At 45.3% G+C, this 26,239-nt stretch overlaps 1 protein-coding gene and 1 non-coding gene across 2 annotated transcripts; both read left to right on the top strand.

Annotated features, from left to right (window-relative positions):
* On the top strand, window positions 1-21,876 carry LOC124048097 (cerebellar degeneration-related protein 2-like). The gene is made up of 6 exons (XM_046368529.1): window positions 1-356; window positions 12,525-12,637; window positions 18,024-18,172; window positions 18,253-18,417; window positions 19,279-19,486; window positions 19,763-21,876. The coding sequence occupies exons 1-6, from the start codon at window positions 287-289 to the stop codon at window positions 20,504-20,506; spliced, it is 1,449 nt and encodes a 482-aa protein (XP_046224485.1). The 5' UTR covers window positions 1-286; the 3' UTR covers window positions 20,507-21,876.
* Window positions 21,877-24,077: 2,201 nt separating this feature from the next.
* trnar-ucg lies at window positions 24,078-24,150 on the top strand. Its single transcript has one exon. It is a non-coding gene; the product is annotated as a tRNA-Arg (tRNA).
* The last annotated feature ends 2,089 nt before the right edge of the window (window positions 24,151-26,239 follow it).

Raw genomic sequence — 26,239 nt, 5'->3', positions numbered from 1 at the left:
TAATTGGCCAATTCACACGGCATGGTTTTAAAACAGTGTTCGAGTCTCTTGACTTTATGTGTCATTTTGATTAATCTGTAGCCAAGAAAAAAATTAATATATTTAGCGTGCTTCATCGGTTAACGTCACAGCTCTTTCCTCATTCAGAATCTGAAGGAAGATGAGCTCACGTTATTCCAGAGGCGGGCGGACAGCGAAATTGCGTGTGTGTCTGATTGTGTAGCCAGCTGGTAGGCACGTCTTTGCTGGGTTCCAGGACAAGGCGGATGGTGGTATCCGTGTCTCGATGCTAGGAATGGAGGAATTTGTCACCGACGAGGAAGAGCCATGGTACGACCAGCAAGATCTCGAATCGGGTAAGTAACGACGCATATGAGAACGCCGTTTGCAGCCAACCGCATCCCGTATGTCAATGCACCGGGTAGCGGTTCGTTATTGGCGAGCTCAGATGTTCTTCCCAAACAAAGGCCTTTATGATCGAAGGCTTCTAGAGATCAGTTTGCGAAGGTACATTTGTCCGTGCATCTTGACAAATAGTAATGGCACTGCTCTTCGAAATTTGCAGCCGCAGTTTAATGTTTAGCTTCTTTCTGACATCAAATTGTTGAAGGTATTCCTAGGGCCTTTCTGACGTGGATTGGGGAAATCATTTCTCTGCTGTTGTCACAATATTGCAAGTAAAAAATCAAATACTCTGCAGTGGTCTGTTGGTGATTGCAAACAATGGTTTATAATCTTACTATCTAATAAATTAACCATAAATAGAAGTTAGGAGATTTCGGCTGTCATCAATACAATACAATTGTTCTTTACAGGTTGCAATAATGATTAGGGATCACTTAACCTTGTTAATGCAGGCAATTGGGTTTTTGTTGCTTTCCTCATTCAAGCATTACATATGATGTTTTCCTTTTAGAATGTGGTGACTTTCAAGGCCTGTAGACTGTCATGTCCATGTGCCCATCATTTAATAAGAACTGAACGTGTCAGTTGAACATAATCAATGAGAAAGAGATTGGTTGAGACAAAGAGCATACATGGGCCAAAGGAAAGGCCATGAAACATGCTTGATTTGCAGACTTGCAGATCCACCAGAATAGTTAATGAGCCAGAGATTATTTCGGTGCCCACATCATTTTCCCACAATGCAGCATAATTCACAGTATGCGGCTGTAAATATACAGGGTAATACAGTATTTACTGTAAAATTGTATTGTACAATTTTACAGCAGTGTAGCGGAGCACCATTGAGCCCTGATAATACATTGCTCTTTACAGTACTGTACTGTAATATATAATTACAGTAGCTAACTGTGAATGTGTTGCTGTAAATTTACAGCCATTTGTTAGTGTTCTGTTTTAAGTCATTAGGCTATTCCCCAAATATATATTTTTTGCAATAGATTAGTCAACTACGATCCAGGACTTGTGCATCACTTTCGTTCCACATTCATTCTATGGGACCATATATGATATTTACATAAAGATAACCTTCTTGACCTGGGCCATATAGATTGTGTGAACACCATCATTCAGCGGATCTGCTATTAGTCTGAATTCAATTCCTATTTATTATGTATCCCCATTAGTTCCTGCCAAGGCAGCAGCTACTCTTGCTGGGGTTTTTGTTATGGATCCCCATTAGTTCCTGCCAAGGCAGCAGCTACTCTTCCTGGGGTTTATTATGGATCCCCATTAGTTCCTGCCAAGGCAGCAGCCACTCTTCCTGGGGTTTGTTATGGATTCCCATTAGTTCCTGCCAAGGCAGCAGCTACTCTTCCTGGGGTTTGTTATGGATTCCCATTAGTTCCTGCCAAGGCAGCAGCTACTCTTCCTGGGGTTTGTTATGGATTCCCATTAGTTCCTGCCAAGGCAGCAGCTACTCTTCCTGGGGTTTGTTATGGATCCCCATTAGTTCCTGCCAAGGCAGCAGCTACTCTTCCTGGGGTTTGTTATTGATTCCCATTAGTTCCTGCCAAGGCAGCAGCTACTCTTGCTGGGGTTTATTATGGATCCCCATTAGTTCCTGCCAAGGCAGCAGCTACTCTTCCTGGGGTTTGTTATGGATCCCCATTAGTTCCTGCCAAGGCAGCAGCTACTCTTCCTGGGGTTTGTTATGGATCCCCATTAGTTCCTGCCAAGGCAGCAGCTACTCTTCCTGGGGTTTATTATGGATCCCCATTAGTTCCTGCCAAGGCAGCAGCTACTCTTCCTGGGGTTTGTTATGGATTCCCATTAGTTCCTGCCAAGGCAGCAGCTACTCTTCCTGGGGTTTGTTATGGATTCCCATTAGTTCCTGCCAAGGCAGCAGCTACTCTTGCTGGGGTTTATTATGGATCCCCATTAGTTCCTGCCAAGGCAGCAGCTACTCTTCCTGGGGTTTGTTATGGATCCCCATTAGTTCCTGCCAAGGCAGCAGCTACTCTTCCTGGGGTTTGTTATGGATTCCCATTAGTTCCTGCCAAGGCAGCAGCTACTCTTCCTGGGGTTCAAACACATAAAGACAACTTATATTACACATAAAACAAAATATGAAACAGTACATCATTAAATGCATATCCCAAGCTGCTGATAATGTATCTGCTGAGCTGTAGCCTTGTCAAACAACTATTTCATATCTCTCCCCTCTTCCTCACTACATTGCTCTTTTTCTCTTTGCCTTGCTCCCTGCCTCTCTCTCGCTCCCTGCCTCTCTCTCGCTCCCTGCCTCTCTCTCGCTCCCTGCCTCTCTCTCGCTCCCTGCCTCTCTCTCGCTCCCTGCCTCTCTCTCGCTCCCTGCCTCTCTCTCGCTTCCCTCTCTCTCGCTTCCCTCTCTCCTGCCTCTCTCTCGCTTCCCTCTCTCCTGCCTCTCTGTCGCTTCCCTCGATCCCTGCCTCTCGCTTCCCTCTCTCCTGCCTCTCTCTCGCTTCCCTCGATCCCTGCCTCTCGCTTCCCTCGATCCCTGCCTTTCGCTTCCCTCGCTCCCTGCCTCTCGCTTCCCTCGATCCCTGCCTCTCGCTTCCCTCGATCCCTGCCTCTCGCTTCCCTCGCTCCCTGCCTCTCGCTTCCCTCGCTCCCTGCCTCTCGCTTCCCTCGCTCCCTGCCTCTCGCTTCCCTCGCTCCCTGCCTCTCGCTTCCCTCGCTCCCTGCCTCTCGCTTCCGTGCCGTGCATCACTCATTCCTAATCTCTGTATCACTTCATCTCTTTGTTCTAATTATTAGGATATCTGCCACAGGCTGAGAGCAGATGATGCATTTGTATTTGAGTCATTTAGCAGAAGCTCTTTTCCAGAGCAACATACATGAGCAATTTAGAATTAAGTGCCTTGCTCAAGGCCACATCGACAGAGTAGTTAACTAGTTGGCTCGGGGATTCGAACTAGGTAATGCTTTGACCCTGCTCTTGATCTGGTCATATACACACACACACACACACACACACACACACACACACACACACACACACACACACACACACACACACACACACACACACACACACACACACACACACACACACACACACACACACACACACACACACACACACTACACCAGTGGAGGCTGCTGAGGGGAGGACGGCTCATAATAATGTCTGGAATGGCATCAAACCCTGTTTACCATTCCACTTACTCTGCTCCGGCCAATTATTAAAATATTTGTATTTATTTGACATTTTATTTAACTAGGCAAGTCATTTAAGAACAAATTCTTATTTACAATGGCGGCCTACTCCGGCCGAAACCTGGACAACGCTGGGCCAATGCGCCCTACAGGACTCCTGGATGTGATACAGCCTGGATTACCATGAGACTGTCCTCCCCAAATAAGGTGCCACCAGCCTCCTGTGCACACTATACACACACACAATATACACACACACACACACACTATATACATACACTATACACACATGTACACATGGATTTTCTACTGTATATATGTGGTGGAGTAGGGGCCTGAGGGCACACAGTCTGTGAATGTATTGTAATGTTTTTAACATTGTATAAACTGCCTTCATTTGGCTGGACCCCACGAAGAGTAGCTTATGAGAGCGGGCAGGAGGGGCAACGGAGTGTGTGGACACATCTGTAGATGTAGATGAAGATATAAATAGGATATGAGGATATAAATAAAGGCTGATGTATCTCCACTTTATTCAGAAAGAAGAAGAAGAGTGAGGGAAAGGGAGAAAGACAGTAGAAGATCAAAGGAGGAAGACAGGATGAGACATGAAAGAGAGGAGAAAGATCAGAAGAGAACAAGCCCCAATTCTCTCTTTCATTCTCTGCACCCAGCCTTCCTCTCTGCGCCCAGCCTTCCTCTCTGCGCCCAGCCTTCCTCTCTGCGCCCAGCCTTCCTCTCTGCGCCCAGCCTTCCTCTCTGCGCCCAGCCTTCCTCTCTGCGCCCAGCCTTCCTCTCTGCGCCCAGCCTTCCTCTCTGCGCCCAGCCTTCCTCTCTGCGCCCAGCCTTCCTCTCTGCGCCCAGCCTTCCTCTCTGCGCCCAGCCTTCCTCTCTTCACATCTCTCTGGTGCATCCTGTTTTCATCAGAGGTGCTATTTATTCAGAAGGTTTGGCAGATTGAGATGTGTTAGTAATCAGATGAAGAAGAGAACTTCCATGCTTTAGCATCAAAGCAGGCATTTACTGATGCAATGAGGCAACCTGCTGTTCTTTACCGTGAGGGATCAGCAAACGTGTTCCATCTACAATACAGACGCAGACATTTCCATGCACTCTATAAACACAACGCGAGGAGAAAAACACATCCACGATCATGCTTGGAATCCTTTGTAAAAACAGACCCAAGGCTGGCTCTAGACCAAACTCTGAGCTGAAGCTATGTGCCCAGACCAGCTGTTGGGACCTGATTGGTGAGCAGAGCTGGACTTCACATCTAATGACCGGGTTGTAAACGCCGCCTACCTGCTGTTATTACAGCTTTACCATCTCTTCAACAACCACCTCTCTACATCTCCAGACACACACTTTCCTTCCTTGTTATCCTGCAGATAACAATTTGCGGATGCATCATTTCTACACAGAATTTGAGCTTACTATGGGATTGACTGAAGACTGCAGGTGAAGTCGTACTGAAGGGAGGTCTGCTTCACAGCTTTTCTGCAGACAAGGAAAGTAGGGAGGAGAGAAGGAGGACAAAACAGGGAGAGGTCCTGTTTTCCATATTCCTGTGAATCCTATGGGAGATGTGTATCTATAAAAACAAGACACTGCTCAGAAAGGCTGGGCACATTCCAAACCAGGGGTGTTTCCTTTCACGTGTGCACACACGCACACACACACATGCGAACGCACACACACAAACACACATGCGAACGCACACACGCAAACATACATGCGAACGCACACCGGTTACAGTCGTATTACATGTATTTCTGCAGCCAACAGTTCTGTGTCGTTTCAATGTTTGACTCCCCAGCACTAAGCCCCATCTGATCTGATTACAGGGCTCAGAGACAGTGGCTCTGATACCCAGACTGTACTGTTTGTGTGTGTGTGTGTGTGTGTGTGTGTGTGTGTGTCAGTTGGTTGTGACAGGAGTGTGAATCTTCCCCTGAGGACAATATGTCAGTATATCTGACACTGCTAAAACATCACAAAAGAAAACCATAGAATTGGCCTGATAGCCGATGCAGGAAATGCACACAATCCATTCCATTATGTGTCAGTCACTGGGTCTGGGTGGTGATGTCGTCCTTCATGGGGAAGTTGACTTCCTGGTGTCCTTGTTTGGAGACAGTGGTCTGTGGAGGGTATTGATTAGGATGTTTAATGTTGCAGAGAAACGCAGTGCTCACCTCGCTCTCTGTCCCTCTCGTCTCGCTCTCTGTCCCTCTCGTCTCGCTCTCTGTCCCTCTCGTCTCGCTCTCTGTCCCTCTCGTCTCGCTCTCTGTCCCTCTCGTCTCGCTCTCTGTCCCTCTCGTCTCGCTTTCTCTCGCTCTCTGTCTCGTCTCTCATTCCCCTCTGAACACCCACTGTGGGACTCAACCCCCTGTCGTAACATTTGCTATCATTAAATGTGAAGACTGTTTATATTTATCAAATCAATTCTCTATGTGTAATTATTATGTAATTAAACTAATCATGGAATCGTAATTAACTAGGAAGTCGGGGCACCAGGGGAAAATTGTTGTATAGAGTTTCAATTTCCCAAATATAACTCTTCAGATATTTTATTATCGATTACAGTTTTCTATTAATGTATTGTTACCTCATCAGTCTCATTACTAAACGTCACAAACCCTAACAGATCATGAATCAGCGATTTTACAAATTGTCTTAATTATATATTTACTAACTAACTAACTAATCACTCACAGAATTACATAAACACACACATAAATAGGTCATACATTGGTTACTGACATGATAGGAAAGTCCCTAGTGGACTAAACTGATATGACTGCTTGGTAGACAAAGGAAAGGGGGTGGGGACAGTTCAAGAGCGGGAAACTCTGAGAAGATTCACAAAAATACAGTTGATAACTACACTCATGAAATGCTAATACGTTGAACATGAACAACTGCTCATTAGAAAATAAATAGCAATTTACATATTTACGAGCGTAAGCCTTTGTCTCTCTCTGTGATCGCCAGTCCGTCTACTGGATAATAGTCAGTTGACGGAAAGCCTCTGGTTTGTCCACTAGAGATCAAAGTCTGTCGTAGTTGTAGGTTGTTATAATGGATACGTCAGAGTGCCATTCGGGAAATATTCTTAGATCGGATGTGTTTACCAGACTAAAGAATTTCAACAGCTGCAGACTGAATAATTGGTCTTTGGTTTGTAGATTTTGTCACCATTTCAGCGTGGGGGATGATCTCTACGTTCTCTGGTCTTGTCCTTTGGTAGAGTTGTAGTTTGAACCACTTCACACACCAGCATCACCCGGCGTGTTTTGGTTAGGAGTCGTAGCCATTTCAACGTAGGTACCCTGCCCCGGCGTTATCTTGACTAAATGTACATATTGCCACGAGTCCTTTTTATTAGAAAAGGGGGCGTTCCATGACGTTGATGTAAATGTCTGCTCACGGGGTGTGGTTAAAACTTTAAATGAAAACCATGATCTTGTTTAGAAGGCTAACATCACATTTCATCTTCTCACAAATAGTTTTTAATATCTGATGATATATTTTATACAACATTTAGATGTAAACCCCATAATTGAGAAGTGGAACACAACCAAAGACACAGTAATGTGTGTTCCCTGTCCTTCATGAGATCACCAATGAAACAAACTCGACATGACTGTCCCTTAAGTGTCCACGGACCACTCCAACTGCTTGGAATACAGAAATGATGTTCAATTATTCAACTTTTTGATGTCCAAGTGTCTCTCTCTCTCTCTGTGTGTTCCACAGTTACATTCCAATCTCCTACTTAACCCAGAGTTATTTTACGACGTCATAAAGCGTCCCCCTCTTCCTCTGCAGGAGAGAGAGAGGACCCACTGTGGGACTCGTCCCCCTCTTCCTCTGCAGGAGAGAGAGAGGACCCACTGCAACCTCCTTCAGATCTTCACGGGAGAGTTATGACACCACTCTGAACACCCACTGTGGGACTCGTCCCCCTCTTCCTCTGCAGGAGAGAGAGAGGACCCACTGCAACCTCCTTCAGATCTTCACGGGAGAGTTATGACACCACTCTGAACACCCACTGTGGGACTCGTCCCCCTCTCACTGTGGGACTCGTCCCCCCTCTCACTGTGGGACTCGTCCCCCTCTTCCTCTGCAGGAGAGAGAGAGGACCCACTGCAACCTCCTTCAGATCTTCACGGGAGAGTTATGACACCACTCTGAACACCCACTGTGGGACTCGTCCCCCTCTCACTGTGGGACTCGTCCCCCTCTCACTGTGGGACTCGTCCCCCCTCTCACTGTGGGACTCGTCCCCCCTCTCACTGTGGGACTCGTCCCCCCTCTCACTGTGGGACTCGTCCCCCCTCTCACTGTGGGACTCGTCCCCCTCTCACTGTGGGACTCGTCCCCCCTCTCACTGTGGGACTCGTCCCCCTCTGTTATACACGGTCCCTTGTCCCATTCTAATAGGACCTATTCTGTTATACACGGTCCCTTGTCCTATTCTAATAGGACCTATTCTGTTATACACGGTCCCTTAGTCCCATTCTAATAGGCCCTATTCTGTTATACACTGTCCCTTGTCCCATTCTAATAGGCCCTATTCTGTTATACACTGTCCCTTGTCCCATTCTAATAGGACCTATTCTGTTATACACGGTCCCTTAGTCCCATTCTAATAGGACCTATTCTGTTATACACGGTCCCTTAGTCCCATTCTAATAGGCCCTATTCTGTTATACACTGTCCCTTGTCCCATTCTAATAGGACCTATTCTGTTATACACGGTCCCTTAGTCCCACTCTAATAGGCCCTATTCTGTTATACACGGTCCCTTGTCCCATTCTAATGGAGCAGTGGGACAGCACTGAATCCACAGAACTAGAATCAGATTCTATGACTGGGAGCAGCCTCCTCGTTGTTAGCGAGTCAGATTCTACGACTGGGAGCAGCCTCCTCGTTGTTAGCGAGTCAGATTCTACGACTGGGAGCAGCCTCCTCGTTGTTAGCGAGTCAGATTCTACGACTGGGAGCAGCCTCCTCGTTGTTAGCGAGTCAGATTCTACGACTGGGAGCAGATTCTAGTCAGATTCTATGACTGGGAGCAGCCTCCTCGTTGTTAGCGAGTCAGATTCTATGACTGGGAGCAGCCTCCTCGTTGTTAGCGAGTCAGATTCTATGACTCGGAGCAGCCTCCTCGTCGTTAGCGAGTTTAACCCTTTGAGGAGTGACTTCTCAGTGTTCTCTTCCTGAACGTTCAATCGTTTCGTGAGGATTGGATCGGCCATAGAATTGAAATTGGAATGGAAATTAAGCAGTCGTGAAATAGGAATTGGTTAAGTAACATTCAACGTAGGGTTGAATGTGCTGTGCATAGTGCCGGAAGGGTCAACACCCATTCACAGATACCTGTGTAGTAGCAGAGGCCCCACAGGAGTTAATTAGCTGTGAGTGCAGCAGGCAGGTCTATGTATAAGCCCATGTCAGAGAGGAGCTGGTAGCAGCCTGCTTTTCTCCTCATTAGTTTAATTGAGGGAAGACGACAAGACAGGACAATAAGAAAGAGGAGACCGCATGGTTGAAAAGCAAGCACTGGAACAGCATTGTGTGGGTGTGAGCGTGAGCTTGCCATCTCTCCTGTCTGTTCTTTCTGTTTCTGAGCTCTCTTCAAAACAACCAACATACTGTGTTCTCTCTCGTTGAAGATCAGATTCTGATTAGAATGAACTCTGATTATCGAATAACTGAAGTGTTGATCAGTGATCCCATTGTTCATCACACTCAACCTCCAGGGTTTTTACTGTCAGCTCAGTCTCTACAATGAGAGTGATGGTGTTTCCATTGAGCTGTTGTGTGTTTTCCCTTCTCAGATTTGACCACTGGTCCCAAAACGCAAAACATATCTCGCTGCTGTGTCAGACCTGAAAATAAAGACGATGAATCCGACTGATTCACTCTGAAGGCAGAATACAGTCCCTTCCACTTCTGTTCGACCCCTAAGAGAGAGAGAGAAGTATTCTGGTCTAGACTTATTGTTAGTGTCTTGTATTGCTTCACTCCTAGAACAGTGTTCTTCATTCCTGTTCCAGGGTGTACATGTCTACGAGCTTTTGTTTGAGGCCACACTCTGCTTGCATGTGAATAAAATTCTTAATCTGACAGCATCTTCATATCCTGTCACTTTCTACTTTAGACATTAGCATCCCCTCCGCCTTGCTGCAGAGAGACACACTGCATAATATATAGACTCTGTGGAGAAGCGGTGTTTTGTCTTCTGATGATCTTGGCAGACATTGCAGATCTTCACTGACTGAGATACAAGGGTCAAAGATCGCAGATCTTCACTGACTGAGATACGAGGGTCAAAGATCGCAGATCTTCACTGACTGAGATACGAGGGTCAAAGATCGCAGATCTTCACTGACTGAGATACGAGGGTCAAAGATCGCAGATCTTCACTGACTGAGATGACTGAGAGGGTCAAAGATCGCAGATCTTCACTGACTGAGATACGAGGGTCAAAGATCGCAGATCTTCACTGACTGAGATACGAGGGTCAAAGATCGCAGATCTTCACTGACTGAGATACGAGGGTCAAAGATCGCAGATCTTCACTGACTGAGATACGAGGGTCAAAGATCGCAGATCTTCACTGACTGAGATACGAGGGTCAAAGATCGCAGATCTTCACTGACTGAGATACGAGGGTCAAAGATCGCAGATCTTCACTGACTGAGATACGAGGGTCAAAGATCGCAGATCTTCACTGACTGAGATACGAGGGTCAAAGATCGCAGATCTTCACTGACTGAGATACGAGGGTCAAAGATCGCAGATCTTCACTGACTGAGATCTTCACTGACTGAGAGGGTCAAAGATCGCAGATCTTCACTGACTGAGATACGAGGGTCAAAGATCGCAGATCTTCACTGACTGAGATACGAGGGTCAAAGATCGCAGATCTTCACTGACTGAGATACGAGGGTCAAAGATCGCAGATCTTCACTGACTGAGATACGAGGGTCAAAGATGGCAGATCTTCACTGACTGAGATACCTTTTCTTTCTAGTGTTGTCTCTCTCTCTCTCTCCCCCCCTTTGTCTCACTCTCTTTTTCTCCAAAATGAGCTTGTTCATCTATGTGTATCTCAGGGAGGAATGAAAGTGGAATATGATATTATTTGGTTAAAAAAATGAACTCTTTCATATTAAATTGCGATCTTGTCTCGTCATCCCCAACAGAGGGCGAAGGTCTCGTCATGTGTCTTACGAAGCATGACCCGCCAAGCCCACTCTGCTTCTTAACACCCGCACACTTAACCCATAAGCCAGCTACACCTCTGCATCGTAGGAAACACTGTTCAACTGACAACAGACACCGGCCCGCCACAAGCAGTTGCTAGAGCGCGATGAGCCAAGTAAAAAACCCCAGCCAAACCCTCCCCTAACCCGGACAACAGCTGGGCCAATTGTGAGTCGCCTTGTAGGACTCCCAGTCACAGCCGGTTGTGAATACCAGGTTGTAGTGACGCCGCAACACGACGATGCAGTGCCTTAGGTCTCCCGAGTGGTGCAGAGGTCAAAGGTGGAATGTTTTAATGTTCTGTTTGCAGATGCTTTCAGAAACCTGTGGAACTTAGAACTGTGATGTATTCCAAATTATAAACTGGGTGGTTTGAGCCCTGAATGCTGATTGGCTGACAGCTGTGGTATATCAGACCGTATACTACATGTATGACAAAACAGTTATTTTTACTGCTCTATTTACGTTGGTAAACAGTTTATAATAGCTATAAGGCACCTCAGGGGTTTGTGATGGCCAATATACCACGGCTGTATCCAGGCATGCCGAGGTTGCGTCATGCATAAGAACAGCCCTTAGCCGTGGTATATTGGCCGTATACCACACCTCCTCTGGCATTATTGCTTAAGTGAATCATCATGTTACAGTATGAACAACGCTTTCTACTGTGGTTGTCATAGGGACGAGTACAGACTATTTTTAGTATCTTCACTGACATCACTCACATCTTTGGACCAGCAAAACCTGTTCCTGACGCTCTCTTATTTACAGTTTGTTACAGCTTGTTGCTCTCAAAATGTAAAATCTCTTTCTCTCCCTCCAACCGATCTTCTTCTCCGTCTGCCATGGCCCTCTCCCATCTCTAATCTCTCTATCCCATCTCCTCTCTCCCCTCCCATCCCCCTCTCTCTCCACACTTACACCCCCCCCCTCCATCTCTCTCCCCCCCTCCCTCTTTCTATCTCAATTTCAATTTAAGGGCTTTATTGGCATGGAAAACGTGTTTGCAAAAGCAAGTTAAATAGATAATAAACAAAAGTGAAATAACCAATAAAAAAATTAACAGTAAACATGATACTCAAAAAAGTTCCAAAATAATTGACATTTCAAATGTCATGTGCAAATAGTTCAAAAGTACAAAAGGGAAAATAAATAAACATAAATGTGGGTTGTATTTACAATGGTGTTTGTTCTTCACTGGTTGCCCTTTTCTTGTGGCAACAGGTCACACATCTTGCTGCTGTGATGGCACACTGTGGAATTTCACCCAGTAGATATGGGAGTTTATCAAAATCGGGTTTGTTTTCGAATTCTTTGGATCTGTGTAATCTGAGGGAAATATGTGTCTCTAATATGGTCATACATTTGGCAGGAAGTTAGGAAGTGCAGCTCAGTTTCCACCTCATTTTGTGGGCAGTGTGCACATAGCCTGTCTTCTCTTGAGAGCCAGGTCTGCCTACGGCGGTCAGTCACAGTGGTCAAGTATTCTGCCACTGTGTATTCTTTGTTTGGGGCCAAATAGCATTCTAGTTTGCTCATTTTTTTTGTTAATTCTTTCCAATGTGTCAAATAATTATATTTTTGTTTTTATCTCTCCTTCTTTCCCTCCCTCCCTCCCTCCCTCCCTCCAACTCTCTCTCTAGACCTCCACCTGGCAGCAGAGCTTGGGAAGACTCTGTTGGAGAGGAACAAGGAGCTGGAGGATTCTCTACAGCAGATATACATCACCAATGAGGAGCAGGTGCAGGAGATTGAGGTAGGAGGGCCAAGTCTCAAAAGCTCCATGGATGCATATCAATAGTCTAAAGTCTACCCACATCGAGGGGTTGGAACCAAAATTATTTTCCAATTGTTTCTTTCTGCACAAAACCAATCTTTTTTTTTCAATCCGTTCCTCAGCAAAATAAAGTTTTGAACCGGTTCAAACCCCGACACAATTTCCCTTCGGTTTCCTTTTTAACCTCGGAAATCATTATTTTTATTTTGACATTTTAGCGCGACATTAAATGTCTTCACCCATGGCTAGAGCAGCTTGTCATGGAGCGGGCAAGCTATGTACAATTTTGCGGGTGAGGAGAGCACTGGGCATGAAGCGCTGGGCATCTTGTGATGACGTGCATTATCTGAATTAGGCCCACATAATTATACCTACAGAGGAGCGGCTTCTATGAAAGAACTTTGAATGTCTTTGAACTTCAGAGAGTTGGCTTCACTAACGTTGGACCAGAGCTAGCCCTTGATCTTGACTCTTCGAGCTTCTACTTCTAAAAATGCACCTTTTCCAGAAACAAGTCTCCCACTGTTGCCTCTTGCTATAGACCTCCCTCTGCCCCCAGCTGTGCCCTCGATACCGTATGTGAATTGATTGCCCCCCAATCTATCTTCCGAGCTCGTGCTACTAGGTGACCTAAACTGGGACATGCTTAACACCCCGGCCATCCTACAATCTAAGCTTGATGCTCTTAATCTCACACAAATTATCAATGAACCTACCAGGTACAACCCCAAATCTGTAAACACGGGCACCCTCATAGATATCATCCTAACTAACTCACCCTCCAAATACACCTCTGCTGTTTTCAATCAAGATCTCAGCGATCACTGCCTCATTGCCTGCATCCGTAATGGGTCTGCGACCAAACAACCACCCCTCATCACTGTCAAACGCTCCCTAAAACACTTCTGCAAGCAGGCCTTTCTAATTGACCTTACCGGGGTATCCTGGAATGACATTGACCTCATCCCGTCAGTAGATGATGCCTGGTTATTCTTTAAAAGTGCCTTCCTCACCATCTTAAATAAGCATGCCCCATTCAAAAAATGTAGAACTAGGAATAGATATATATAGTCCTTGGTTCACTCCAGACCTGTCTGCCCTTGACCAGCACAAAAACATCCTGTGACATTCTGCATTAGCATCGAATAGCCCCCGTGATATGCAACTTTTCAGGGAAGTTAGGATACACAGGCAGTTTGAAAAATCTAGCCTTAGCTGTCCTAACAGAAATTTGCATCCTGTAGTACAAACTCAAAAAAGTTCTGGGACACTGTAAAGTCCGTGGAGAATAAGAACACCTCCACCAAGCTGCCCACTGCACTGAAGATAGGAAACAGTGTCACCACTGATAAATCCACTATAATTGAGAATTTCAATATGCATTTCTCTACGGCTGGCCATGCTTTCCACCTGGCTACCCCTACCCTGGTCAACTGCCCGGCACCCTCCACAGCAACACGCCAAAGCCCCCACCATTTCTCCTTCACCCAAATCCAGATAGATGATGTTCTGAAAGAGCTGCAAAATCTGGACCCCTACAAATCAGCCGGGCTAGATGATCTGCCGAAATTGTTGCAACCCCTATTACTAGCCTGTTCAACCTCTCTTTCTTATTGTCTGAGATTCCCAAAGATTGGAAAGCTACCGTGGTCATCCCCCTCTTTAAAGGGGGAGACACTCTAGACCCAAACTGCTACAGACCAAGTTAACAAACAGATTACTGACAATTTCGAATCCCACCGTACCTTCTCCGCTATGCAATCTGGTTTCAGAGCTGGTCATGGGTGCACCTCAGCCATACTCAAGGTCCTAAACGACATCATAACCGCCATCGATAAGAGACATTACTGTGCAGCCGTATTCATCGACCTGGCCAATGCTTTCTACTCTGTCAATCACCACATTCTTATTGGCAGACTCGACAGCCTTGGTTTCTCAAATGATTGCCTCGCCTGGTTCACCAACTACTTCTCTGATTGACTTCAGTGTGTCAAATCGGAGGGCCTGCTGTCCGGACCTCTGGCTGTCTCTATGGGGGTGCCACAGGCTTCAATTCTCGGGTTGACTCTATTCTCTGTTATACATCAATGACGTCGCTGATCCACTTCTACGCAGACGACACACTTCTGTATACTTCTGGCCCCTCTTTGGACACTGTTAACTAACCTCCAGACAAGCTTCCATACAACTCTCCTTCCGTGGCCTCCAACTGCTCTTAAATGAAAGTAAGACTAAATGCATGCTCTTCAACCGATTGCTGCCCACACCTGCCCACCCGTCTAACATCACTACTCTGGACAGTTCTGACTTAGAATATGTGGACAACTATAAATACCTAGGTGCCTGGTTAGACTGTAAACTCTCCTTCCAGACTCACATTAAGCATCTCCAATCCAAAATTAGATCTAGAATCAGCTTCCTATATCGCAACAAAGCATCCTTCACTGATGCTGCCAAACATACCCTCGTAAAACTGACCATCCTACCGATCCTCGACTTCGGCGACGTCATCTATAAAATATTCTCCAACACTCTAGTCAACAAATTGGATGCAGTCTATCACAGAGCCATCCGTTTTGTCACCAAAGCCCCATACACTACCCACCAACCTGTACGCTCTCGTTGGTTGGCCCTCGCGTCATACTCGTCGCCAAACCCACTGGCACCAGGTCATCTACAAGTCTCTGCTAGGTAAAGCCCCGCCTTATCTCCGCTCACTGGTCACCATAGCAGCACCCACCCGTAGCACGCGCTCCAGCAGGTATATTTCACTGGTCACCCCCAAAGCCAATTCCTCCATTGGTCGTCTTTCCTTCCAGTTCTCTGCTGCCAATGACTGGAACAAACTGCAAAAATCACTGAAGCTGGAGACTCACATCTCCCTCACTAGCTTTAAGCACCAGCTGTCAGAGCAGCTTACAGATCACTGCACCTGTACATAGCCCATCTGTGAACAGCCCATCTATCTACCTACCTCATCCCCATACAGTATTCATTTATTTATTTTGCTCCTTTGCACCCCAGTATCTCTACTTGCACATTCATCTTCTGCCAATCTACCATTCCAGTGTTTAATTGCTATATTGTAATTACTTCGCCACCATGGCCTATTTATTGCCTTAACTCCCTTATCTTACCTCATTTGCACTCACTGTATATAGACATTTTGTTTTCTTTTGTTCTACTGTATTACTGACTGTATGTTTTGTTTACTCCATGTGTAACTCCGTTGTATGTGTCGAATTGCTTTGCTTTATCTTGGCCAGGTCGCAGTGGTAAATGAGAACTTGTTCTCAACTAGCCTACCTGGTTAAATAAAGGTGAAATAAAACTTCTTTAAAAGAAAAACTAAATAACCTTACACATATTGCCTGCTTAGAGTTTTCCTGAGCTAGGCCAAAGCTAGCTAACAAACTAGCTTGTGTGTGCAGAGTGGCACCAGAATTAAAATAAAAACACGTCTGTAGTTAATAAATCCAATGTGAAACGCGATGACTGTTGTATCCTTAAATAGCATTGAAAAGGTTAATCCATTCTTCTCTCCCTAATTTCTGCCTGTAACGCCAGTAGCTACTGTAGATGATGTATTCTTCGGGGGGAGGGGAAGGCAGCCTACACACACTGGCAAAGATTTCAGGAAGACACTGGAATAAGTTTCATAGTGACAGTGAGGGTTTTGCATAGGCTCTTTGTTGCGTTTTTGTGGGTCTGGAAAAAAAATGCCCAGAACATAAAATACAATTATTAACCTGTTTCCATGCTTTTAAAAATTAAGGTTATGTTCCGGAACAGTATAGATTACTTTTGTTCTTGGTTCTGTTTAATATTTTCTGTTCGCTGAACCGGTTCCAAACCCTGCCCACCTCTCAACAATCTAAACTCTAACATAACCTCTGCCCACATCTCAACTGGGGCGGTAGGTAGCCTAGTGGTTAGAGCGTTGAGCCAGTAACCACAAGGTTGCTGGATTGAATCCCTGAGCTGATGCAGTTAACTCACTGTGCCATGGGTGCTGATTAATGCAGCCCCCCCGCACCTCTCTGATTCAGAGGGTTTGGGTTAAATGCAGAAGACACATTCTACTTGAATACATTCAGTTGGACAACTGACTAGGTATCCCCCCTTTTCCATAACTGTCTAAACTCTAACGTGACCTCTACCCATAAATTAGGTGTAGATTGGATGATGTTGGATTTATTATGGATAAATGAATAAACGATATCCCCATTTTAAATAGAATTGTAACTAAGTAAACTTATACTCTGTTTTATAAGTCATTAACATTATGAGTTCATAAGAAGGGATTGTGTGACACGGACAAGGAGTAATTAAAGTGAATGAACACCATTCCAACTAGGAATAAAACGAATGGGTTGTGGACTGTGAAAACAGATAAGGTCGTTAGCCTATAGTTGACCCTACAGAAACTTGGCTCTGGGGTTTTTAGATAAGGCAGTGAGTGCATTCCTAGGTTTTCTGTTAATTAAAACTGTCAGTTCAGTGGTGATCGATAATGTTGAGGGGTCAAAAGTTATCTGGGAGTGTGTTAGTAAGTTAGAATTAACTTTTCACCTTACTTTGTCCCGGTCGAGAGGAGGGGATTCTGTTAAAGCAATGAAATGACGTCATGATCTGTATATAAACTGATGCATGTGATTAAGTGGTAGCGCGCTCCGAGAATAAATTATATTACCTATTATTGAAAGACTGGTCTGCATCTATTTTATGTAAACAAGAAATCTTACAAATTCTCATCAAATAGATTAAGGGCTTTCAATTGATGAAAGCACATTGTCATCTGTTACTGTAATTTAAATATGCCAATCTACCTGTTGACTGAGTAGAGTTGTAGGAAGTTGGCTCTTCTCTGCTGTGGTGGCTGGCCATAGTGCTGTGGCCTACCTAATGCCTCAGTAACTCTTTGACCCTGCTGGCTGATCCTAATCTAGTGAAATGGTTCACTGAGTTCACGACCAAGGGGTTTTCGAGTAACCAGGGGAGGGAATAGAAGTGTTGCCCTTAACCAGCAATTGCCAGAACATCCATCCCCCTAATGGCTTAGGGGTAGTGGAACATGCCCCTATCTGTTTTAATGTATTGTATGCTTTTGGAAAGGATTCAGACCCCTTGACTTTCTCCACATTTTGTTACGTTAGAGCTTTATTCTAAAATGGATTTAAATTGGGGGTTTTTCCCGCATGAATCTACATACAACACCCCATAATGACAGTGAGAACATTCTGCTCCAGTCATTAGCAGGACCCCCTCCTCCCCAATTAAGGTGCCACTAACCGTGTGTGTGTGTGTGTGTGTGTGTGTGTGTGTGTATATATATTTATTATACAGTATGTCTCTCTCTGTGCAGTACCTGGCTAAGCAGCTGGAGGTGCTGAGGGAAATGAATGAACAGCATGCTAAGGTGTACGAGCAGCTAGATGGGACAGCCAGAGAACTGGAGCTCACCAACCGTACCCTGGTACTGGACAGCAAGGCCTCACAACACAAGATAGAGAGGTGAGCTGGACGGACGCACATCGTCAAACGCACGTACACAAACGCACTAACCCCATGTCTCTCTTCCCTGGTTCTCCCAGGTTGACTGGGACCATCGAGACCCTGCAGACCCAGGTGGAGTCTCTCTCTGGGCAGGTGGAACAGCTCCACTCCCTGGAGCTGCTCAGGGTCCGGAGGGAGAAGAGGGAACGACGCAAAACCATCGCCTCCTTCCCCTGCCTTAGGGAACTCTGCACCGCACCCAAGTGAGGACTCCTAGCAGTCACACTCACGTCTTTGGTTACTGGATCTCAAGGTCCCTAGACTATGTATTGAGCTTGTCTGTCTGTCTGGCAGGTACAAGTAAAGCCGGGTGGACACTACACGATTCTCGGTCCGATTTTAACTGTCCCAGACAAGTTTTTGTGATCGGAGACAAAATCCCCATGTCGTTGCCTACTCGTGGCGGGCGGCCATCACCGAAGCTCGTTTAATGTAAGCGGGTCAGAGACACAATCTGAGAGCTACCGATCCCGTCTCTGAGCCGTACCAGACGTCCCGAGATTCTCAGACGTTTGATTTTATCGGCACAAAATCTGCAATGCTCTTGTAGTGTGAGTGCGGCGATCATCAATAGCCAATGAGAGCTCGCCAGAGAAGAAGCCAGCGAGATGATCACCCAGAATGTGTAGACTCTCCAGCAGGAACCATGACTACTAGTATTAGGTGTTTTGTACTTGCCTTTTAAACCAAAGTGTCAAATCGCAGTTACAAGTTCACAAGCAAATGTTATTCAACAAAACAAATGTTGGCTAAATATTTCAACTCTGCACGGCAGGTGTGAATGTCTGACTGGAAATGTTTGAGGCTGCTTTGTTCTAGCTACGTTAACAATCTAATCACCGTCATTGTTTTTCGTAAGACAGTGTGTTGGTAATCGAAAATCCTCACGACCCAGTAAAGAATCTTTTAGTGTGTGAACCCCTGTCTGCCACATCGTTAAGTTGGCAAGACAAAAACAAACTACAGGAAAGATGTTTGTTTTAATATGAGAGACTCAGCGATGTTAGGATTTCAGCTGATATTGTGTGGAACTGTGTGTCTCTGTCTGTCTGTCTGTCCGTCAGGTATGAGGATGGGTTCGTGGTGGGCCGCTCAGACAGCTTCACCTCAGAGACTAAGCGCCAGCCAGCAGAGGAGGAGAACGAGCGTCTGAGAGAGGCGGTGTCGGCGCTGCGCTCGGCCGTGAGGGCGGAGCGGGGTCGCAGGGAGGGGGCGGAGAGAGAGTGTCACGTCCTCCTGGGAGAGTTCTCTCGTCTGGAGTCACGTGTGCTGGTCAGAATCCTATTTCAACTCCATTTAATATTCATTCCAAAAGGAGTGCCTCTGTTTTTTTTTTATGGTTGCATGTTCTAGTAAGTTGGTTCTATCCAATGAGTGATACTGATACTTGTTCTACTAAGTGTTCAATCCAATGAGTGATACTGATACTTGTTCCTAACTTAAATATAGTAGGGCTCCTAACTCTCCCTCTTTTCTGGAAGAATAAAAAAATATTGAGTGATTGGTTTATTGACTATCTGACTGACTGAGTCATTGATTGATTGACAGGGTGCAGAGAGCTGCCAGGCACGGGTTCGTGAACTAGAGGCAGAGCTCCAGGAACTCCAGCAGCTCCGACGGGCGAGGACCCTCCTCCTGAGCAGCGAAGATGACGGCGTGGGCTTCACCCAGACCCTCCTCAACAACACCCCCGAGACAGACACCCTGGAGGGGGAGGGAGGAGAAGTGGGTGGAGGGTTCAGGGAGGAGGGCGAGGGGGGAGGAGGCTTAGGTGGAGAGTTGTTACCTGCCTCCAGCCCCGTCAGGAAGAGCTGCAGCGACACGGCGCTGAACGCCATCGTGGCCAGGGACGCATCCGGGAGAAGAAGAGGGAGCTACGCGATCCACGCCAACAGCGTCCGTAAGAGAGGGATGTCCATCCTGAGGGAGGTGGACGAGCAGTACCACGCTCTGCTGGAGAAGTATGAGGAGCTGTTAAGGAAGTGCCGGCGCCACGAGGAGTCCCTGTGCCACGCGGGGGTGCAGACCTCGCGGCCCGTCTCCAGGGACCCCTCCATGAAGGACTGTGCCATGGGCCCCACCCCTGCACCCCCGCCCTCCCCCACCCAGTCCCCCTCCACCCCCGAGGTGATGGAGAGCATCAGTAAGCAGGTGGAGGCGGTGGATAAACGACTGGGCCAGAGCACGCCAGAGTACAAAGCTCTGTTCAAGGAGATCTTCTCTCGTATTCAGAAGACCAAGATGGACATCAGAGCCACCAAAGCCAGCAAGTCTGGCAAGTCCAGCAAATAAATTCTGATACTGGATTGGTTTGGTAGTGCAGTGCTTTTTCCATGCTCAAAGCGCTTGAGATTAGAGGAGGAATTTGCCTCGTACTCTACCGATGTGTAGCACTCACGAGTAAGCTTCTGTATGGGGTCTGGTCTCCTGTCTGCTTCACACGAGGCTGCTGAGGGGAGAACGACTCATAATAATGCCTGGGAACGGAGCAAATGTAATGGCATTATACTACTGGAAACCATGTGTTAGATGTATTTGATACCATTACAAATGATTCTGCTCCAGCCATTAGAGCAACAGGACAGTTTTCACAAACCTAAGGAACCTCCTGTGGACTGATTCTGTTACTATAGTTACCGATCAAACAATACGCCACTTAAACCAATCTACTACTAATGCTATTAGCAGCTGCCTAGCTTTGCCAGTGAGATCTAACACAGCTGCCTTTTGCTACCGTTACACAGGTCACACAGGTATGATAACTGTCACCCACAACTTGTTGGACACCACTATTGTCTGGGCTTGATGTACCCAGCTGGTTATACACTCTTGTCCCCTGACGACCAGTTCGTACATTCTCCATTCTCCTACTTAACTCAATTTTAAGGTGGAAGAAAACATACTTTCTTTATGAAACACCATTTTCCACCACCATGCTCGAGTGACTAATGCAACTTCCTGATGTTGCACCCCCGCGTTCAGCCAGGGGTAAACATTTTTAGGCTTTAGCCACTCCAGCATGGTCCATAACTCCAACCACCTTTTCCTTATTATCATGAATGTTATAGTGTATGTTGCATTACTTTGACTTGTGTGTGTGTGTGAAATACTCACGTTGTAATGTCATACCACATGGCAGGAGAAAATGTACCCAACAATGAACCTGCAGTATACAGGAAATATAATCGATTATACATTGTATTATTACGTGTTTTACTTTTCTATTATTTCTCTGTTCTTTCTCTCTGCGTTGTTGGGAAGAGCCCGTGAGGAAGCATTTCCCTGTTAGTCCACACCTGTGGTTTACGACGCATGTGACGAATACGATTTGATTTAGAGCTATCTAACTCGAGGTCTTAAACTTGACTGAAGCTTCAAACCTTTATAGCAGACACAGGATTTGGCGTGAGATCAGTGGTGTTGTGAAACTGTGGATTGAGAAAATAAAAGTTGTTACAGAGAAATCAACTGAATCATTTCAACCAGAAATGTGTTGTTTTCTCCACAGTGTTATAATTAAGCATTAAGGTACAAGGTGGTGTGATATATGGCCAATATACCACAGCTAAGGGCTGTTCTTATGCACGACGCAAAGCGGAGTGCCTGGACACAGCCCTTAGCTGTGGTATATTGGCCATATATCACAAACCCTCTAGGTGCCTTATTGCTGTTTATAAACTGGTTATCAATGTAATTAGAGCAGTAAAAATAAATGTTTTTGTCATACCCGTGGTATACGGTCTGGTATACCACGGCTGTCAGCCAATCAGCGTCCAGGGCTCAAACCACCCAGTTTATAATGAGTCGTATGTGCCAGGTACAAGCAGAGGCTAATTTTTCTCCCAAGGTCACTCAAGTGTTGCTGAGGGAAGAAAAAGGGCATGACGTCTTGTGGAGGCGAACTGTCAGTCTGTCATAGCAGTGTTCCATCCTGGTTCTGGAGGGTCGCAGCGTGTGCAGGCTTTTGTTCCAGCCCAGCATTCAGGTTAACTGCTGGGCTGGGGGGGGGGAAAGGCCTGCACAGCCTGAAGTGCTTCAGTGCAAGGAGATAATGACACTGTGTCATAGCAATGGTACCAGAACATGTTCTATATTCTAATAGGAGAGAACAAAATCTTTCCTAACAGGGAGAAGGGGACATCCCATTCTTATGGAACATTCTGACCATGTCCTTTTTGAAGGCTCCTTGGCTTTCTCTGCACTGTAATGTTTTACTGATTGCACTTAAAAAATGTAAAAAAACACGCATTGCGTATTTATACATGGATATTTACTTAGTATTGCTTGTGTATTTATTCCATTATTGTGTGTCTCTGTGAGCATTGATTCATGATAACGACACTTCTCCCAGGTGCCTATATGTGAGTGTATCCATTATTGATAGGCTGCATCTTCAGAATGAAAATCAAGTCGTATTTGTTTTATTTATCTACTCAACCTTTTGGGCTCCTGAGTGGCGCAGGCATTGCATGTCAGTGCTAGTGATGTCACTACAGACACCCTGGTTCGATTCCAGGCTGTATCACAACCAGCCATGATTGGGAGTCCCATAGGGCGGTGCACAATTGGCTGGTGTAGGCCGTCAGTGTAAATAAGAATTTGGCCTTAACTGACTTGCCTAGTTAAATAAAAATTCATTCAGATGAATGAGCATATTATTAGTTTTATGAGTTAGCCTAGTTATTAGCCTTTGGCATCACAGGTTTTGTCATTGGGGCAAGCCACATTAGCTCTCTCTTGTTGTGGCACTCTCTATCATTGACTTACATGTCTGCTCTGTGCAATTAAAGCATTGGAATGAAAATATGTCTCTCTGTGGATTTTGTTATATTACTCTGAAAATGTATATTGATGGTTAATGATTTGATTAATTGTCTGGTGGATTGATTAATGGAGGACACAGTGGTGGACAAAGTGGTGGACAAAGTTGCCAATTGTCATACTTGAGGTAAAGTAAAGAGACTAATGGAAAATGACTTGAATAAAAGTTAGTCACCCAGTAAAATACTACTTCAGTAAAAGTATTTGGTTTAAAAAAACCTAAGTATCAAAAAATAAATGTAATTGCTCAAATGTATTTAAGTATCAAAAGTAGAAGTAAATTCCTTATATAAAGCAAACCAGATGGCACGATTATATTTTTTCAAAATTTTCCATTTACAGATAGCCCGGTGCACACTCCAACACTCATAACTTACAAAGCATGTGTTTAGTGAGTCCGCTAGATCAGATGCAGTAGGTATGACTACGCACACGGGGGTCAAGTTCCTCTGATTTTCATTCACCCGCCCCGACGATCCCCAGGTCTTCCACCAAGATGCACTATTGACCAGGACAACGGCGTCTACCTTTACGTATAACTATATTATTTCACCCGTGTAGTTATATTTACAGTGTTGACCTGCACACACTCACTCCAGCACGGTGAGCCACTAAGCAGAAAACAAATATTCAATCCGAGTTTTGTAAACCGAAGCCCGACATCGCGAGATGCTTGCCAAGCAGACTCTGTAGAACAGACCGGGTTTGATGTTTAAGAATTCAATGAGAGAAGTGAAAATTGATTCCTTCGTTGTTTAATTTTCTCGAAATCTTCTCCAGCTAATGTCTCAGGTAAACGAACTTGTTATTACTCCAACCTCGTGAAAGTGACAAACTGACACGTTTACATTATCGAATTAGTGCCATTGATAACAAGGCTAATTGCGATTGCGTGTTTCTGCGCATGAGCACAGCAAGCCAAGGTCGCCATGACATCACCTAAAAGCGTAAAATATATCTTCATATTACATCATCTTTGATCCAACGTTAAATAGTAGTAGAGTAGTAGGCTTTAAATATCTAAAACGTTGTTCTCTACATAGACCGCGTGGCCTAATGGATAAGGCGTCTGACTTCGAATCAGAAGATTGAGGGTTCGAGTCCCTTCGTGGTCGTCTTTTGCTAAATCGTACGGTTACTGTGACATTTGTTCATTGGATTGCGAAAGTGTCAAGATTTGATAATTGCGTGATTCAGCATAATTTAACAGGCAAACAAGTTAAATGTTCTTATTTCTCATACTATACACGACCGCATATCATTTCTACATCTTCTTGCACAGTTAGGGTTGCTAAGTACTTCCGAACCGAGTGCACCAGTCCGCTTCGCTTTTCAGTTGTGGGCGTTTTCAGCTACGTATAATACGGTAACTGCACAACGAAATCTTGTACAGCAGAGTGGCGCAGCGGAAGCGTGCTGGGCCCATAACCCAGAGGTCGATGGATCGAAACCATCCTCTGCTATTTTTTCTTCCCGTTCACGCGCAATCCGATGTTTTTTGCTCATTCATTGAACAACATTTATTTGTACTTTATAGAAAATAACTGCAACAGCAATCAACTTAAATGAGGTCAACATATCTACAAAAACTCAGCATAGAAGTTTTATCCTTTCAAACAAAACATGCTAATGTATTGATTACATGAGAAAATAGTCACAAAGCAGGCCTCATTCACTACCTAAATGCTCTGAGGGCTATATCCTTTGCAATAGATTCATTGGGCTTCTCACTAGCCTCTGCTATGATGTCAATATCTTCTGAATGGTTGCTCTGCTGGCTCCTGCTCTGTTCTGACATCACCAGCAAGGCTCACTGTTTTTATTCTGCAGTGGAAGAAAGAGTAAAAACATACTGAATTCAATATCTTACATAAAATCAAATCTAATTTTATTGGTCACGTACTCATGGTTAGCAGATGTTAATGCGAGTGTAGTGAAATGCTTCTGCTTCTCGTTCCGACAGTGCAGTAATGTCTAACAGTAATCTAACAATTCCACAACAACTACACAATACTCAGAAATCTAAGTAAAAGGATGGAATAAGAATATATACATATAAATATATAGATGAGCGATGACCGAGCGGCACAGGCAAGATGCAATAGATGGTATAAAATACAGTATAAACATATGAGATGAGTAATGCAAGATATGTAAACATTATTAAAGTGACTAGTGATTCGTTTATCAAAGTGGCCAATGATATCAAGTCTGTATGTTGGCAGCAGCCTCTCTGTGCTAGTGATGGCTGTTTAACAGTCTGATGGCCTTGAGATAGAAGCTATTTTTCAGTCTCTCGGTCCTAGTTTTGATGCACCTGTACTGACCTCGCCTTCTGGATGATAGCGGGGTGAACGGGCAGTGGCTCCTAGATGATCTTTTGGCCTTCCTGTGACATCGGGTGCTGTAGGTGTCCTGGAAGGCAGGTAGTTTGCCCCCGGTGATGTGTTGTGCAAACTGCACCACCCTCTGGAGAGCCTTGCAGTTGTGGGTGGTGCAGTTGCAGTACCAGGCAGTGATACAGCCCGACAGGATTCTCTCAATTATGCATCTGTAAAAGTTTGTGAAGGTTTTGGATGAAAAGACAAATTTCTTCAGCCTCCTTAGGTGGGTGGACCATTTCAGTTTGTCCGTGATGTGTATGCCGAGGAACATAAAACTTACTACCCTCTCCACTACTGTCCCGTCGATGTGGATAGGGGGGTAGCTCCCTCTGCTGTTTCCTGAAGTCCATGATCATCTCCTTTGTTTTGTTGATGTTGAGTGAGAGGTTGTTTTTCTGACACCACACTCTGAGTGCCCTCACCTCCTCCCTGTAGGCTGTCTATTCGTAGTTGGTAATCAACTCCACTACTGTTGAGTCATCTGCAAACTTCATGATTGACTTGGAGGCATGCATGGCTACGCAGTCATGGGTGAACAGGGAGTACAGGAAGGGGCTGAGCATGCACCCTTGTGGGGCCCCAGTGTTGAGGATCAGCAAAGTGGAGGTATTGTTTCCTACTTTCACCACCTTGGGTGGCCCGTCAGGAAGTCCAGGACCAAATTGCACATGGCCGGGTTAAGAACCAGGCCTCAAGCTTAATGATGAGCTTGGAGAGTACCATGGTGTTGAATGCTGAGCTGTAGTCAATGAACAGCATTCTTACATAGGTATTCCTCTTGTCCAGATGGGATAGGACAGTGTGCAGTGTGATGGCAAAT

The sequence above is a fragment of the Oncorhynchus gorbuscha genome, linkage group LG11 (genome assembly GCF_021184085.1).
Source record: "Oncorhynchus gorbuscha isolate QuinsamMale2020 ecotype Even-year linkage group LG11, OgorEven_v1.0, whole genome shotgun sequence".
Lineage (NCBI taxonomy): Eukaryota > Metazoa > Chordata > Actinopteri > Salmoniformes > Salmonidae > Oncorhynchus > Oncorhynchus gorbuscha.
This window is presented reverse-complemented; position numbering and strand designations above follow the sequence as displayed.

What these genes read in the sequence shown, in the direction of transcription:
- LOC124048097 (XM_046368529.1), top strand. Translation starts at nt 287, where the DNA reads ATGCTAGGAATGGAGGAATTTGTCACCGACGAGGAAGAGCCATGGTAC. An exon ending in AGCAGGTGCAGGAGATTGAG is followed by an intron (nt 12,638 to 18,023) that starts GTAGGAGGGCCA and finishes CTCTCTGTGCAG; the next exon opens with TACCTGGCTAAGCAGCTGGA. An exon ending in GAACTCTGCACCGCACCCAA is followed by an intron (nt 18,418 to 19,278) that starts GTGAGGACTCCT and finishes TCTGTCCGTCAG; the next exon opens with GTATGAGGATGGGTTCGTGG.